Source organism: Helianthus annuus, chromosome 2, assembly GCF_002127325.2.
Source record: "Helianthus annuus cultivar XRQ/B chromosome 2, HanXRQr2.0-SUNRISE, whole genome shotgun sequence".
Taxonomy (NCBI): domain Eukaryota; kingdom Viridiplantae; phylum Streptophyta; class Magnoliopsida; order Asterales; family Asteraceae; genus Helianthus; species Helianthus annuus.
Genome location: NC_035434.2, coordinates 18758814 through 18776739, shown reverse-complemented (window position 1 = coordinate 18776739; position 17926 = coordinate 18758814). Strand labels below are relative to the sequence as shown.

At 35.3% G+C, this 17926-nt stretch overlaps 1 protein-coding gene across 4 annotated transcripts; it reads left to right on the top strand.

Annotated features, from left to right (window-relative positions):
- The first annotated feature begins 6824 nt into the window (after window positions 1-6824).
- On the top strand, window positions 6825-17361 carry LOC110911906 (E3 ubiquitin-protein ligase RGLG2). 4 transcript variants are annotated; one of them, XM_035979600.1, is made up of 12 exons: window positions 6825-6989; window positions 8806-9069; window positions 9946-10030; window positions 10804-10944; window positions 11040-11153; window positions 11814-11911; window positions 11999-12078; window positions 14338-14443; window positions 15071-15198; window positions 16084-16270; window positions 16869-16925; window positions 17005-17361. In XM_035979600.1, exons 2-12 carry the CDS (start codon window positions 8833-8835, stop codon window positions 17083-17085), a joined length of 1314 nt encoding a protein of 437 aa, XP_035835493.1. In that variant the 5' UTR covers window positions 6825-6989; window positions 8806-8832; the 3' UTR covers window positions 17086-17361. The 4 variants fall into 4 exon arrangements, with proteins under 4 accessions (XP_035835493.1, XP_022012273.1, XP_022012260.1 ...); XM_022156581.2 differs by having other exon boundaries at window positions 6825-7041; window positions 8812-9069; XM_022156568.2 differs by having other exon boundaries at window positions 6825-7041; window positions 8805-9069.
- Window positions 17362-17926: the final 565 nt, after the last annotated feature.

The following is a 17926-nucleotide window of genomic DNA, read 5'->3' as shown; positions in this document are numbered from 1 at the left end:
TGGTTTTGATTCTGGTTTGAATGTGTTTTGTTGTATCGGATCAGTTTTGGATTGAATGTGTTCCTCATTTGAATGTGTTTTGTTGTACAGAATGGCTGCAGACGTAAAGATACTACGCAAAACACCAACTACGAAGGCGAGAACACTTGACAACTTCCTAGAAGATGGCGCGGTGCACATAAGGAAGTGATTGATATGAATGAATACAACCCCAGTGGCAGATACGTAATTAGCGAGCTCTGGAATTTCATATCTACCACTTGGATTATATTCATTCATATCTGCTACATTCCGAAGTGCACCCGTTAGTAAAGATCCACAATTGCTTGTGGATCTTTGACGTTTTGTCTCTGTATTGTATGTTTCGGTCTTTTGTTATCGAGTCTGTAAGTTACGGTCTTTTGTTAACGATAATTTTATTATGAATGAATATAACCCAATTGCTTGTGGATCTTTGATATATATAGGATACATTAAATTATTATATTGCATTTATTTAAAAAGAGTTAATTATTAGATTGCATTTTTTTTAAAAATAAAAGAGTTAATTTAATTTGAATTATTAGATTTCTTAAGAAAAAAGCAAAAAATGAATTTAGGGGCTCAGGTTGATATTTCACTCATACCATAGGGACGCAAAGTGTTATTAATATATGTCAAAAGACGGTCTTACCCCTGCCTCAAACAGTCAAACTGACGGCAGGGACTCAAGGTGTTATGAATTTATAAGGTCAGGGGCTCAAACATCCAAAAATTTAATTTAGGGGCTCAGGTTGATGTTTAGGACATACCACAGGGACGCAAATTGCATTTTCTCTTTTAACTAAGTTAGAAAACCCGTGGATTACACGGATTGCATAAATATAATTTTATATAATAAATAATAAAAAGATATATCTTAAAAAACTCGTATATTACACGGATTTAATAAAATATAATGTCATATGTTAATACACAATCGTCAAGTTTATTTTTTAAAAATGAACTTTGATGTACTATTTAATTATTATAACATTTTACTTTTTTTTTATTTTGCATAAATGTTATTTTATATAATAAATAATAAAAAAAAATATATATGTTAACACATATAGTGGTCAAGATTTATCTTTTGAAAATGAACTATGAATCTACTTATAATAAAAACAAACGTTTATCCTTATCTATTTTTGTTTAAATTTATTTATAGAAAAACAAATATCTATTCTTATCTATTTTTTTTGTTTAAAATTATAATTATTATTATTATTTAATATGATCACAATAAAAGCAAATGTTTATCCTTATCTAAAATTTTGTTTAAAATTATTTATAGATAACAAATATTTGTTCTTATTTAAATTCTTGTTTAAAATTATTATTATTATTTAATACGAGAGATAAATAGGAAAATAAGATGAGAATGCACCAGCAAGTGACACGTGTCCAAATTTTTTTTTTCATTTATTAGTATAGGAAGATTTATATCGAAGTGATTAGTCCAAGCGTTATGTGATGTGTTAACCATATGAAAACGCACGTTTTGACGTATCCGATTGAACTCAATATATCCTATAGTTGCATTGCGATTGGATCAAAACGTAACGTAAATCGAATTTATATCGTACAGTGATAACCTATTATACGCGACCCGACTAACTCGAATTTATATCGTTAAGGCAAAAACTCTTGAGGGGGTCAAAGTGACATTTACAAAGTTAATAAAAAGTTAAGTGGTTAAAAATTGCATTTCCTGAACTTAAGGGCTAAGAAAAGATAAAGATAAAATTTATAAAGTTTTGGGTAAGAAGGAAACTATAACAAAGTTATAAATATTATAAAATATTATATTATCTCCTATATAAATTGTTTAAATTTATATTAAATTTAATTTTATAATTATTTTTTAATTGATATTAATTATCCATAAAAATGGATAGCTTCAATGAATGACATGTGTCTATGGTGAGGTCCATCCCCATGAGGATGGGCCGCCACGTAGGCGCCACATCACCGGCTCATGGGGGATGGGCCTCCTCCACTTTTGAGGGGGGTGGAGGATGGGGCTACCCCACCTAAATATTTTATAATTTTATAAGTTTTTTTTATTAACTTAATAAAAACTTTATAAAAATTAAAAAATACAACATAAATAAATTCATTTCATAACATAAAAAAACAATTACATTTCCTAAAAAAATTCCGAAAAATAAAAAAATTACATTTCCTAAAAAAAAAAAAAAAAAAAAAAAAAAACCTACGACGTCCATTTTTTCTTCACCTCTTCCTTCATCCTCCGATACACCTCTCGTTCATCCTCCGGAACCGAGTCGAGATCCAACCTCATTATCCAAAATCCTCCGCTCGAGCATAGTCGGCTGACACGTTTTTCTTGTGACTATATTTTTTGGCCGCAAAGTCTTTAAATGAACGGAAATCGGAAATCAACTCGTCCATTTTCGAAGACGCCTTTGAGCCGCCACCTCCACCCGAGCCGCCCCCTCCACTCGAGCCGGCCCCTTTGCGCTTTCCGGCCGCCTCTTTTTTTGCTTTGTCCCTTCCGCCGGGACGTTCGATCTCGTGAGCGGGCAACGCATCCTCGTCATATTCGGGTTCGTCGTTTATGTCGATTTGACGACGAGCGGTGGAGCCTCTCGCACTATAACTTCCGGACTCGGAAGTTTTAGTCCGTTTGGCGGTTGCGACCTCATTTGGAACTGGCGCCCATTTAGGTTCTTTCTTTAAAATGTTCCATGCTCGGAGGTGCGGGAAAAGCGGATTTTTTGATTCTCATTTAGCCATCGCAAGGTTAAGAACGTCCTCGTCGCTACTCCCTCTAGGACGATTGATGTAAAGTGGGTTATAAATCCCGATAAAATCATTCACGCACTTGTTCATTTTCCACCACTTGCCCGATACAGAATCGGGATCACGTATCGGGCCTTGCCCCATAAGCTCGTTAAATCTATCCGTACATGCCTTCCAAAAACTAGTACCCATTTGATTGTACCCTAAAATTAAAAAAAATTGCATTAGTAAAACTATAAAATAAATATTTTTAAATTTAAATTAAAAAAATAACTTTGGTTCATACCGACAATCGGGAAAGTTGAGGACTTAACATACGCAATTACTAGCGCCTCCTCCTCTACTTTTGTCCACGTTCTCGCCTTTGCTCTCGAACTGCTTTTTTTGCGGTGTCGGGTTCGGTTTCAACCGCCTTCCCCTTCCCTGTGTTTTTTTTTTGCGCTTGAGTTCTTTAGGTGGCGATTCGGGGACGACTTCATCATCATCGTCAAGTTGAACCGAGGGTTGCGGTTGCGAAGTTGGCGGTTGCGATTGGAATTGATCAAGTTGAACCGAGTTGCGTTGCATGAATTGTTGGAGTGTTTGGTATTGTTGCTTTTGTTGAACTTGGGACATTTGGGAGAAGGCGTTAGGTGATTGTTGGAAACCCGAAAACGTAAATGGTGGAGACCCCCATGAAGGATCCATAGTCGAAGTGTAAGCGGGACTCGAAAAAAGTTAGGATTGTTCGGGTTGGGATTGTTCGGGTTGGGGTTGTTTGGGTTGAAGGGATTCATGATTGTATAAAAAATGGGAGTGTTTTTTTATAAAAATGGATGAGAGAATGGGAGAAGAATGGAAGAAATAGATGAGAATTGTATAAAAATGGATGAAAGTGGTATATATTTAAAGTGAAAAAGTATTTTTTTTATTAAAAGTATCCGTTGGCAACGGATATATTTTTGAAATTTGGGCCGTCAAGTTCGTCTGTGGGCAGCCGGTCTAGCCGGGACGGGATGTGGGGGGCGGTGTGGGGGACCGGCTCCGGGCCTCGCCGGGCCTAAGCCGGCCCCCATACCGCTTAGTCTTATATAGTACCCGTGCTTTATGGTGTGGCTGTTAAATCGAACACAATGTGAACATAATAGTGTTGAATCACGCATGCGCATTGCAAAGTGTTAACTCGCAAAAATAGACCAAAATATATAAAATAATAACTAAATCGACTTAGGACCCACGCGTTGCAATGGAATCATTGAAGCAAAAAAAAAAAAAAAAACTGAAGTAAAAACATTGAACCACACACGCGTGTAGCATGCAAAATTTTAACCGTAATGCATAAATTATTGTAAAAGTAAGAACTAAATCGAAACGATAAAAAACCAACATAAAAAAAACTATAAAGGTAAAAATAAAAAGTTTGAGGTTTAGATAATAAGCTTAATGAAAGTGAAAGAGTTATCTTGTAATTTTTGAGGGGTATGATGTGTAAAATATGAAAGTTGAGAGGTCCAGATTAAAAAAAAATTGAATAGTGAAAAGCTCTCACAAACCTTTTTTTTTACAAATTAATAGATAGGAAATAGATATGTTAGAAAAAAGGGTAAACAAGTCGAGTCGAGCTTGAACTCGATTAACCTATGATAGATCGAGCTAGAGTTTGGTTTGATTTGAGATTTGTTTTCAAAGCTCGAGTTCGACTCATGTGTAGTTTTTCAAACTCGATTAACCTATGATAGATCGAGCTATGATAGTTGCAATGTGTGGGTTGTAAGTCAACTTAATTATTTTTTTCTATATTTTACGTTTTGGTCCAATTTCTGAAATTTTACACACCGAAATGCGTGTACGTGGTTTAACGTTGTTACATTTACTTTTGTTGGGTTTAACGGTCCTGCTGGAATCAGCTAAACCCTAGAATTGAAGAATTTGCACGTTTTCCTTCATTTGTATAATAAAATTTTCAATCAGCTAAACCCTAGAATTGATTATACAGAGGATTGATGTGGACGGTTGAAGCGGCCATTGGTGGTTGGAGTTGCAGGTGGCTTAAACCCTAGAAATTTGGGGAAGATGATGGAGTGGGTGTTGAGTCTGAAAGGGCTGAGAGGGAAATTACCATTTTACCCTCATATGCATTGCACATGATAGTTTTTAACTGAGATTTATAACCAGGTTTGGTCATTGTGTAATAAATTCTTCAATCAGCTAAACCCTAGAATTGATTATACAGAGGATTGATGTGGATGGTTGAAGCGACCATTGGTGATTAGAGTTGCAGGTGGCTTAAACCCTAGAAATTTGGGGAAGATGATGGAGTGAGTGTTGAATCTGAAAGGGTTGAGAGGGAAATTACCATTTTACCCTCATGTGCATTGCACATGACAGTTTTTAGCTGAGATTTCTAACCAGGTTTGGCCTAAAGGACAAAACGTGCAAGATTTTGAAAGGTTACGTACACCACCTGTAAACTTTTGGCCAAAAAAACAGCGACTGTAATTTGATGTAAACATAAAGGACAAAACTTGTAATTTACTCAACAATTAAATTAAAGAGTAAACTGCCATTTTGGTCCCTGAGGTTTGGTCACCTTTGCCATTTTAGTTCAAAACTCAAATCTTTTAAATCTGGTCCCTGTGGTTTCACTTTTATTATCATTTTGGTCCAAAAATCAAATCACTAGTTATTTGGCTATTAAAATCTGGTTATTTTGTCTTTTTAGGGGCAAAATGGTCAATCTTTATTTATTATAACATATTAATAATTAAATTAATTATATTAAATCCCTACCCTTATAAATGGTCAGATATATCTTCCCCCGTAAATCATCTTCCCAAACCCCTTTTCTGGATGCATTGGAGGATCCAATCAATCCGTCCTCTTCTTCCAATTCTGCAGACAATTACACACATTAATCAAAAGTAGCCCTAACGATGCATTCAAGAAAAAAATTGCCGAAATAAACAAGGATCGACGAAGGATGAACCCTAAAAGGAACCGGTTGTTTTTAGAGACTCCAGAATCGTTATCATGTACCGCCAGTATGCATATGTTTGCTACTGTTGCAGTCCAGCAAGAAAACCCATGAAGAATGCAGTGCAAAATTTAGCATACCCATCTAAAGATTCAAACTTTGACCCGAAATCAAAAACCGAATTGGGATAACTTCAAGAACAATTAAAAACCCAATTATAGTACCCAAACATCCAATCAAAACACTCAATTGCTTCTCAGACCTCTTGGAAGCAGATCTTTCAAAAGAAACTTTAACAATTATGAATAATACTCTAACAACCCCTATAAACAAACCCTAACAAGATAGGAATCAAAGTATCGTTAGGAAGCACTCCAGAGGAATCTTTAGATACAGGCAAAAAGTTATGAATGAAAAATGAAGAACAAGCAACAATGGTGAAACTAAAAGCCCCATTAAACTGATCAAAAAAGAGTCTTGATTGGAGGTGATTGTGGGTGAGTTTGAGCCGAATGATCTAAGCTTTATTCTCATCAAACTCAATTTTTTCATGGGTTTTCTTTCTCGGTTTAATTCCAGAAGTGGTGGTGTCACTGGGTCTTTTGATTGTAGCTTTGATGCCTGATGAATTGGGGTTTGGAGGGGTGACGTCATCAGGGTGGATGTAGGTGTGGAGACCATGGAGAAAGAAAGATGGTACCTGCAACTCATCTTCACTCAAATGGTAAACGCAGAGAGAGAAGAGAGAGAGAGGGTGTTTAGAGAGAGTGCAGAGTTGGGTTTTGTGGTTATTTTTATTTCATTTATATATAATATTAATTAATTTTTAAAATGACTATTTTGCCCTTAAGGAAAAGGACAAAATAGTTGGATTTTATAAGACAAATATGACCTGATTTCATTTTTTGACAAAAATAACAATAAACATGAAACCACAGGGACCTATATATATAAAGAGTTTGAGTTTTGGATTAAAGTGATAAAAGTCTTTTGGCAGTTTACTCTAAATTAAATTTGATAAACTTGATGACATGTTATTATTTATCGGTGCGGGTCAACGTCACGGGTAAGCGTCTAAACAAAGTGATTGGATAAACACACACGAAAACCTCAAAACATATATCAACATCACCGGTGGAATCCATCCCTATGTATTAACCGATTTTCCATCGACTTCTTGTCTATATACCACATTTAGCTTCCATTCACCAACAAACTCACCTAATTTTCGCTCCATTCAATTCACTAGGTATCTCACTTTTTCCACAGCATTCTTCTTCACTTAATTCCTACTGATTTCGGTAACGCTTCTTTCATGCGTTTGATTAGGACATTAGGTTTAATTCTGATGTGATTTGAGTTCGAATTTACTGATTATTATTGTTTATTTTGGTTGTTTTGTTGTTTTGTGTTATGTATTTGATTGTGTTCAGTTAATCCGTACTGATGTCGGTGACGTGTGATTGATGCGTTTGATTAGGTTTAGTTTTCATGTATTTTGTGTGATTTATTCAGGAGTTTTACAGTCTGGATCAGTGTGTGTGAATTGAGTTCGAATTTAGTGGTTATGATTCTCGATTTTGATTGTTTTGCATGCATTTGATTGTCTTCAATTAATTCGCGTTTAATTAGGTTTAATTTCCATGTGTTTTGTGTGATTTAATTGGAAGATTCTATCTGGATCAGTGTGGATAGTGATTATGATGCTTAATTTTGGTTGTTGTGTATGAACATGTGTTATGTGTTTGTATACTCGTGTATGACCTTAGACTTATGACTTTTGAAAAGTATGATTTGGATGAAATCGGGGGGGGGGGGGGGGGGGGGGCGAACTTTTCGCTCAGTAGTGTTAAGTATGTACGTTTCGTATAGAATTTTTTAGGTATATACGTTTTCGACCCCCCGGTTTTATAAAAATAAAATTTACTTCTATAGAATTTTAGGTCCGGTGACTTCCGACCCAGGGGCGGATGTATATTATAGTAAGGGGTGGCGTCCGCTACGGCTTGGCGTTCCGGCGGTAGTGTAAAATTAGTGTAAATTTTGGAAAAATTTGACGTTTTTTCGATTTCGTTACCGCTTATTTATAAAACGTTACCGCTTGGCGCGAATCCTAGATCCGCCACTGTTCCGACCCCCCGGTGGAAATTTTCAAGCTTCGCCATTGGATGAAATCAGTCACTGTTTTTCCCCCTTGTTGTAGAAGTTTTTTTTATTTTTTATTTTTTTATTCATTTTTTTTATTTATACTGCTTTTAATTAATCTTGAATATCTGCAGTTAATTTGGTTTCAATTGTATGTAATTTTTTTTTGTTTAGTTGGAGGTTTTGATTTGGATATGTGTGTGTTAATGAATTCTGATTAGTTTTGTTGAACAAGAATTTGTTTGTTAGCGGTCTTGATCCGGTGATCCTTAAATTCGTGTTTAATTTTTTATTTATTATATATATTTGTGTTCACACATGTATCCATACTCCTGGGACCTCCATTTGAGAGAGACTGAGAGAGAACACCTTGACTTTTGATGTTACTTTCTAAAGTCAAATTATATGTATTTTTATTAAATTAGGTGCTATTCTTGTTCTTCTTTTTCAAGTTATTCTGAATTTTAATGAATAAAAGTTTTTATGAATGTATAATGTTCACATCAGTTTAACATCAAGAGTTAAAGTGTATTTTTTGTTTGTTTCATTGATGGAATATATAAACACTTCGATGATGATTTAAGTAAGACTCCGAAGATTTGTAGCTTTTAGGTCAAGATTAGGCGGTCCACCTAGCTTTAACCCCATCTATCTAGATAACTACCTTATTTTTTTTTTTTTTTTGTAGCTATGATGTTATTATACCTAAAATAAGTCTGTTAGCCACAAAAAGATATCAAACCAGTGTTAGTTATGTTTTGTATGCGTTTCGTGTAGGTGCCCATGCTACCGTTTGTCCCTTTTCTTTTATTCTACATGATTAAGATCGTTTTATTTATCCTATATTTTATCGCCCATCTTATAAAAACGAATAGGGAGGCTTACTCTAACTAAAATTTTTATTTTTTTCTTTATGTAGGTTGCAGACTTAGTGAGAAATAGAGTTAATGGGGGGCAAAAGTTCAAAGAGGGCTTCAAGTAGGTATTCATCATACGGGTCAACATCGAATTCGCGGGCCTACCCACAATCATCATATCAACAACCACAATATTCACAACCACCAGTGAACCAACCATATGCTTCTCCTTCTTTTCAAAGCTATCCTAATCAAGCTCCAGCACTTAAGAAACGGCTCGAGAGAAAGTTCTCGAGAATAGATGATAATTACACCAACTTAGAGCAGGTAAAACATTGTTTTCTGTGTATTGTGAAAAAGGGTCCATAAAGATTGGGTTGTATTGGTAACCGGCCAAGCAGGTGAACTAGATCTATAAAGAAAATGGGTCAAATGGTCCACAGTCAACTTCTTATTTTGATATTTTTGAAATACTTGGATCTTAGAGTAAAATGCCATTTTCGTCCATGAGGTTTGATCACTTTTGTGATTTTCGTCCAAAGGTTTGTATTTCCGCATCGGAATCTAAAAGGTTTAAAATCTTGCCATTTTCATCCGACTCGTTAACTCCATCCATTTTTAACGTTAAGTCAGGGGTATTTTCGTCATTTTCCTATTTGTTAATGTTTATAAGAGAAGTCGTAACTAGAATAGTGTTTTTATTATCATAAAAATGTCTAACAAGACAGAAATACCCTTCATTTAACGGAGAAAAATGGATGGAGTTAACAAGTAGGATGAAAATGGCAAGATTTCAAACCTTTTGGATCCAGATGCTGCGAAAAAACAAACCTTTGGACGGAAGTTGCAAAACTGGCCAAACCTCAGGGACGAAAATGACCTTTTACTCTAGATTTTATCTTAAAAATATATTTTTCTAATTGTATTTTTGTCCCTATATCATTTTGATCCGTTACTCAAACCAGTGTAAATATGATATGACCTCTGACTTCTACAATTATAATTATGTTAATTTTTTTCTTTAAATTTTGAGAACTAAAAAAAATGATTGTTTGCATTTTTTTTAAGGGTATGCCTATTTAACAATGTTATTATAACTTTAGCAATTCAAGAAATATGTTTTATTTAGTCAGTTGGTTTACTGTTATTAAAGTTTGTCACTTTGTCTTATTGGTGACTAAATCGTCATTTTACTTTCCACAGGTTACTGATGCTCTAGCACGTGCTGGTTTGGAGTCTTCGAATTTGATTGTTGGTGTAGATTTTACCAAGAGCAATGAGTGGACTGGTTAACTTTCATCTTGAATGTGTTTATATATATATATATATATATATATATATATATATATATATATATATATATATATATATATATAGGATCTGGTTCAATTAAGAACCACTTTGAGTTGTGAGAACTGTGAGAACTCCTGCTTCCTGTGCGAGTTTGCGACCATTTTTTGCAAAAACGTAGATGAAAATGTTACAAACACATCTGTAAAAAAAATTGCCGAGCCGGTATTTATCCTCCATTTACACTGATGTAAATTTGTTTTACAAAAAATAAAATTTTTTTACGGTGAAGTAAATTTTCGCAGGCGACATTTTTTTCCAGAAACAGTTGATTTTTTTTTTCAATTTTGGGATCGTTCTCACGGTTTTCACAACTCAACTTGGTTCTCATTTTACCCTTTTCCCTATATACATATATATTTGAGGTGGCAATATTGGTTCATTTACTTGTGAGCGTCTCAATCCAGGTTATTTTTTTGGTCTCATAACGTTTCAAACGGGTATGACAAGAAAATAGCTAAAAGGGAAATCGGGCAAACGGTCAAAAGTCAACTATATTGTAGTTTAAGTGCGTATAATTTTGTTAAAAACACTAGATAAGAATCATGCTAGTACTTTATAAAAAAATGAACAATTTATTTACCCATGCAAAATTTAACTTGTATAATTCCAAACCTGTGGTGACCTGTTACGCCGAACCATTTTGCCACCTTCAATATTTTTATACATCTTGGGGGTCCCGTTAAAATGTCTTTCCTGCATCAATTTTAGGCGCAAGATCGTTTAATCGAAGATGCTTGCATCACATTGGAAATGAAATGAATCCTTATGAAGAAGCAATATCTATAATTGGAAGAACTCTAGCTTCTTTTGATGAGGATAATTTAATTCCTTGTTTTGGTTTCGGAGACGGTATAAAATCATTTTGTAGTTATCTTGCTTGATTGTTCAAATTTTAATTATTAATCGAAAGTTATCACAACTTATATGTTTTGTATTTTTTGTAGCTTCAACTCATGATCAAGAAGTCTTTAGCTTCTACCCGGATGATAAATTTTGTGATGGATTTGAGGATGTTTTGAAACGTTATAGAGAACTGGTACCACAATTGCGGCTTGCAGGTTAATTTTGCGTTTTACCAGTTTTGTTTTCGAATATTTCTTGTTTAAATTTAGAGTGATTGACCTTTAGTTCTTTACAACAAAGGTTGCCAATTTCGACTCGTTTACTTATGAATGGGTTGCGTTTTTTCCACTTTATCTCAAATGATGAAATTTAAAATTTAGCGGAACAGGTCAAAGGGGTTGAAAATCGAAGTTTTATATTTTATTTAAAAAAAATAAAAAAAGTGGCGAGAGTTTTAAAATTTTTTGTTTTCAAGTGTTGTGTAACATATGTAACAGACGTTGTGTTTAGTGTTGCACAAAAAACTTTTATATTTTATCTAAAGAAAACCGTTCGGCGCTTTTTTGATTTTTTTTGGTTCAAAACGCTTGAAAACATGCCCTAAAAATTTTTAGAAGAAAGTTTGTTACATAGGATTTTTCATTAACTAAGGTTTCATGCCAATACTTAGCCTATATGTGTGTGTGTGTGTGATTGGTCAACGTGATTTGACCCAGTCCGTTCCGGCTCGTAAATGACTCGTTTTAACCCGAACCCGTTTTCCATGTTATCCCCATCTTGCGACGTCTATTTAAAACCATAGGACTCTATTTGAGAATTATCATTAATTCATTATTGAAACTTATGTATATGATCCTTTTATGTACCCCTAACAGGACCCACATCGTTCGCCCCTGTTATCGAAATGGCCATCACCATTGTGGAACAAAGTGGTGGTCAGTATCATGTCTTGTTGATCATTGCCGATGGGCAGGTAATTATGAAACAAAATATGTATAGACGGTCCATATGAAAGAAGTACATATGTTGTTTATCTGCTAAAATGCACCTCTGCACACAGGTCACAAGGAGTGTTGATACCGACCGTGGTCAACTAAGTCCACAAGAGCGGAAAACAGTTGAGGCGATTGTGAAGGCTAGGTAAATTCTCAACATCCGTTTGTAATGAGTTAAAACGAGTTTGGGTTAGAATGGGTCATTTTTGTACCAGGTACATATGACCCACAAGTAGGGGTGTTCTTCGGGTTTCTTGGGTCGGGTTGTTCGGTTTTCAGCTGGGAAAAAGTGACCCGATAACCGACCCATTTAAAGTTCGGGTTGGTCGGGTTCGGGTTAGTTCGGGTCGGTTTGTTAGCTTTTCGGGTTTAGATGTGAAATGAAAATAAATGGTTTTTTTTTTTTTTTTTTTTTTTTATAAAATATCATTAAAATTCATATTGCTACTAAAAATTATCATTAAAATTCAAAAATCATTTGACAATATGGTATTATAATGTTCAAAAGTCCCAAAACTTAATGTTCCAAATACTAGGGACTCCAAAACAGAACACATCTATAAAAAAAGATAATAAACGTTCCGGTTTATTTCGGGTTTTTTGGGTCGGGTTTTTGTCTGCGAAAAAGTGACCCGGTAACCGACCCATAGAAGGTTTGGGTTTTTCGGGTAGTCTCTAATTCGGGTTCGGGTGGCTTTGAATTCGGGTCGGGTTTTGGGTTTCAGATAAAAATGGATAGCCCTACCCCCACAAGTACCTTTCCTCAAATTTTATATTTCTGTTATGAAAAACTCTTCAAAAGGAATTATCTACATATACAATTGCAAGTTCAAAGGAATAGTGCCAGGCAGCTTGCCTGGCACATTCCTATTGGACCAACACTTTTTTTATTTAATTTTATTCACACTTTAAAATTACGCTTTCACCATTCGTTTAAAATTACGGTTTTGCCCCCATCTAAAAAATAAAATTATAATTTTGCCCCTAGGTAAAATTACGTTTCCGTCCCCTGCTCAAAATAAAATTATAGTTCTGCCCTTAGCTCAAAATTACGCTTTTGCCCTCGATTTAAAACCTCATTTTTAATTTTTTTTCCCAATTAAAATTACGGTTTCGCCATCCGTTTAAAAATTACGTTTTTGCCCCCATTTCAAAATAAAATGTTTTTTTCCTCTAGCTCAAAATTACGATTCTGCCCTCAGCTCAAAATTATTCGCTCCCTGTCACTTCCCTATTTGACCAACTCATTTTTTTTAATTTTATTCCCAGTTTAAAATTACGCTTTCGTCCTTCGTTTAAAATTACGTTTTTGCCCCCAGCTAAAAATAAAATTATACCTTGCCCTAGCTCAAAATACGCTTTTCCCCTCGGTTCAAAAACTCTTTTTTAATTTTGTTCCCAGTTTAAAATTACGGTTTCGCCCTCCGTTTAAAATTACGTTTTTGCCCCCAGTTAAAAATAAAATGTTGTTTTTTCCTCTAGCTCAAAATTATGATTCTGCCCTTAGCTCAAAATTACGTTTTTTCCCACAGTTAAAAATAAAATTTTGTTTTCCCCCTAGCTAAAAATTATGATTTTGCTCTCAGTTTAAAATCATGATTTCGCCTCCTGTTCAAAATATAATTCTGATTTTGCCCTTTGTACAGACATACATGTTATGAGAGCGAAATATTTGTCTTATTGCCCCGCAACGCGGGCGGGGCAAAAACTAGTTTTTAACAATAATAATTTATATCTTTGAATATAAAGTTTAAGTTGTTTACCCATTTGAGCCGTCCCCCTTTTGGCTATTATTTTAAGATAAAATCTAGAGTAAAATGCCATTTTCGTCCTTGAGGTTTGGTCAGTTTTGCGACTTTTGTCCAAAGGTTTGTTTTTCCGCATCTGGATCCAAAAAGTTTGAAATCTTGCCATTTTCATCCTGCTCGTTAATGCCATCCGTTTTCACGGGTATACGGTGTTTTTACATATTGTGAAAAAGACCGAATTGCCCTTTAAGTTAACAAAAAAGACAGAAATACCCTTAACTTAACTGAGAAAACTGGGTGGAGTTAACAAGCCGATGAAACTGCCAAGATTTCAAACCTTTTGGATCCAGTTGCGGAAAAACAAACCTTTGAACGAAAGTCGCAAAACTGGCCAAACCTTAGGGATGAAATGGCATTTTACTCTTTATCTTTTATAAAAAATTCTTCAAAAGGCAATATTATGAATACAAAAGTCTAAGCTGTTTACCCATTTGAGCCGTCCCCCTTTTGGCTATTTGAACCGTTTTATATAGAACACAACATAAATTGACCCATTCCCAAGTAAATCGGTGGAACTTGCCACCACTAGTTTTTTACGTATGAAAAATATTTAGTTATATACAAGTGTTGAAATGTTTTCTTTTTTAAATTGATAGTGAATATCCGTTGTCAATAGTATTAGTTGGGGTGGGAGATGGACCATGGGACATGATGAAGGAATTTGACGATAATATCCCTGCTCGAGCTTTCGACAATTTCCAGGCAAGTATTATGTACCACTATCATGCACGGGTTTAAAGTCACCGACCCCAAAGCATATTCTTAGTGGTGTCTACAATGTCTTAGGTTGTCTTTATTAAAAATATAGGTTATTATTGTAACAACATTGTGCTTTTTAGCAATGTTTTCAGGACAGGACTAGACCGGACGTCGAACCGGTCTCCTTACTGGTCCACTGGTCGGGCCATTTAGACTAGTCGAACCGGATGTAAAACTCGGGTGATGCGGTAAATATTATAATAATAAATAGGGTACAGTTGAAGTTTTTTAATAAAAATCTGGTTCAACCCCTAAGAAATCCTGTTCGACTCAAAAGCGGCCTTATAGGGTGAATCGGACCGGTCAGACCCGTTTCCATTATATTATTTCAAGAAATGTCATATATTTTGAGTGAAGTGATCTTGGAGGTTTTATAAATTTAAAATTACTATTTGGCGACTGTTCGTCCGTTTTCTTTTAGTTACTGTTTTGATTATTCCATTTGACCCATTAGAGATAAAACATAACCTGAATCGACCCATTAATAAATAAATGGGTCAATATTGCTATATATCTAGTGTTGAGTTTGCATTTTTTTATTCACTAAGTAGTTTGTTTTTTCCTTTTTAGTTTGTTAATTTTACAGAGATTATGTCCAAGAACACAAATTCTTCTAGGAAGGAAACCGAGTTTGCTCTTGCAGCCTTGATGGAGATACCTTCACAATATAAGGCAACTCTAGAGCTCAACATATTAGGGTAATTAGCCTATCTTACCTTTTATATCAACGGTTTTTTAAATCGTATTATACACACACACATAGGGCTGCAAACGATCCGAACGAACACGAACAAGGCCTTGTTTGTGTTTGTTTGTTAAGGAAATACATGTGTTCACAAACGAATCATGAACACTTCCCGAACGAGATTTTCTGTTCGTGTTCATTCATTAAGGAAACGAACATGTTCGTGTCCATTTGTTAATTTTAGGTACCAAACACAAGCGAATGCAAACAAGTGTTCATGAACGGAAACGAAAACAAATGGACGTGCATGAACACAAACGAACACAAACAAACGTTCATGAACAGAAAGGAACACAAATGAACATATATTAAATTTCGAATAACATAGGCATCTTTCATCGTAGACAATAAGAAGATCCATCCAAAATTTACTAATGAACGTGGGAACATTGGAATAGGGTTTATTTGTCTTGGTTACCTCAAGTAAAAATAAAAGAATATAAAAATAAATGTAAAAATTAAAAACCCTAATTAACTATTGAACACAAACAAACATAAATGGACGAACACTAACACCAAACGTTCACGAACATAAATGAATGAACGCAGCCTCTGTTCATGTTCGTTCATTTAACTAAAACAAACGATTTTTTGTGTTTGTGTTCCTTCAATGATGAAACGAACGAACACAAAGAACTTCCCGCGTGAACGGTTCATGAACAGTTCGTTGAAAGTTCAGTTCGTTTGCAGCCCTACAAACACACGCTTGTACGTGTCAAACGGTTTTCTCAAGATACAGTGCAGAGCACTAATACTCTTATTCACTTGCTCCACAAAAACTTAAAACTATTCTCAAGGTATATATAATTTTATAAATGTATTGTTAATAACATCTCAGTGCTACTCGAGGGAATGCTATAGATCGGGTCTCTCTCCCCCCTCCATGCTACAATTCAGCATCTTTTGGTGGGTCCAAGCAGCAGTCACGCTCAACTAGTTTCCAACCAACCGCAACTTCTATCCCGAAAAGAGAAACATCGGCTAACACAAGTGGTTTTTATGGTATTTCAACATCGGATAAAAATGTAAGTGTCATGATCCATCAACTTTATCGCATTTACTATTAAACATGTTTTTAAATACTAACCAATAACTTTTTTTCCAAGGAGGTGTTTTAATACGCGATTTTAAACCGATCATTTTTTGGTAACCATGAGAACACGTTACCAAAAAACTCATGGGGGCCACACACACACACACACACACACACACACACACATATATATATATATAGAGAGAGAGAGAGAGTAAAGTACACGGATGGTCCCTGTGGTTTACCAAAATTTTGGATTTGGTCCTTAGCTTCTCAAAACTACACGGATGGTCCCTTTGGTTTGCGTTTTGTAACACATTTAGTCCCTAGCCAACAAATCTAAAGGTTTTAGCAGTCCCAAGTAAGGGACTAAATGTGTTACAAAGTGCAAACCACATGGACCATCTATGTGACTTTTGGCAAAGTTGGGGGCTAAATTTGTTACAAAATGCAAACCATCAGGACCATCCGTGTACTTTTGGAAAACTAGGGACCAAATCCAAAATTTTGGTAAACCGGAGGGACCATCTGTGTAATTTACTCTGTATAACACAAGCTTTTTAAATCTTTTTTCATACATTTTTTTGCAGCTTTGTCCCATCTGCATAACCAACCAAAAGGATATGGCCTTCGGCTGCGGGCATCAGGTACATTTCTCACATATACCGTAAGGAGAAATCCCCTTTCCGATAACATATCTTATTGAAACATTTGTTCTGTTTTCAGACATGTTGCGGATGTGGGGCCGACCTTCATTTATGTCCTGTCTGTAGGAGTCAGATACAGACAAGGATCAAGCTCTATTAAGCGTTTTGCTTAAGTACGTTTCTCGCAAACACCACGTCCTGTTCATATTGCTTTTTCCGTTGTGGTAACGTTAATTACCATATCGTCTACTTATCGAATTTGTTGCAGCCCATATACCTAGGGGCATTTTGGTCCAAAAAACTTGTGAAAACTTGGAGTAAGCTTATCTTGTGATCTTGTAAAGTAATTGATACACAGGCCATGTTGATCAAAACTTTAGGATGTATCATATGCATTTCTTCAGCAAAATAATGGAACCGAATCGTATCCAGAGTATTGCAAGATTTATATGTATTTTAGAACAACCTCACCAGGCGCCAACTAAAACAGACCGTTTGTATAGTTCTTCAGCCGTCATATTACCTATGGGTGTAAACGAGTTGGCCCGAGCATTTTAGGTTGGGCTCGGTGGTAAAATTTTCAAGCTTGGGCTTGTTTAAGTTCGGCTTGATTTGAGCTTTTAATAAGTTAATTAGTCGATCTTGAGTAACTCAATAGCGAATTGGATTGTTTACACCTTACTATTATCCGATGGTAGGATCTTGGTAGCCGGTTGTAACCCAAACCGGCACATTTCACCTTGGATTGCTCACCCAACCAAGCTTGGGCTACAAGCTCTAGTCCCAAACACGAGCAACCGGAAACGTAGTAAAGATTAAGAGGTTGTCGTGGTACACAATTATTCTTGACGACAAATTAAGAGGTAGTCGCGTTATACAATATAGAAACGTAGTAAAGATTAAGAGGTGGTCGCGGTACACACTTGGTCGCGGTACACAATTATTGTGAAGGGGCATGAATAGTGTCTTCTTGCCACATACCATTAAATGATTGGAGCTTT

Excerpts from the sequence above, each read along its gene's own strand:
- LOC110911906 (XM_035979600.1), top strand. The coding sequence starts at position 8,833 with ATGGGGGGCAAAAGTTCAAAGAGGGCTTCAAGTAGGTATTCATCATAC. Across the intron at positions 9,070-9,945 it reads ATTACACCAACTTAGAGCAG|GTTACTGATGCTCTAGCACG; the intron begins GTAAAACATTGT and ends TACTTTCCACAG. Across the intron at positions 11,912-11,998 it reads TGATCATTGCCGATGGGCAG|GTCACAAGGAGTGTTGATAC; the intron begins GTAATTATGAAA and ends CTCTGCACACAG.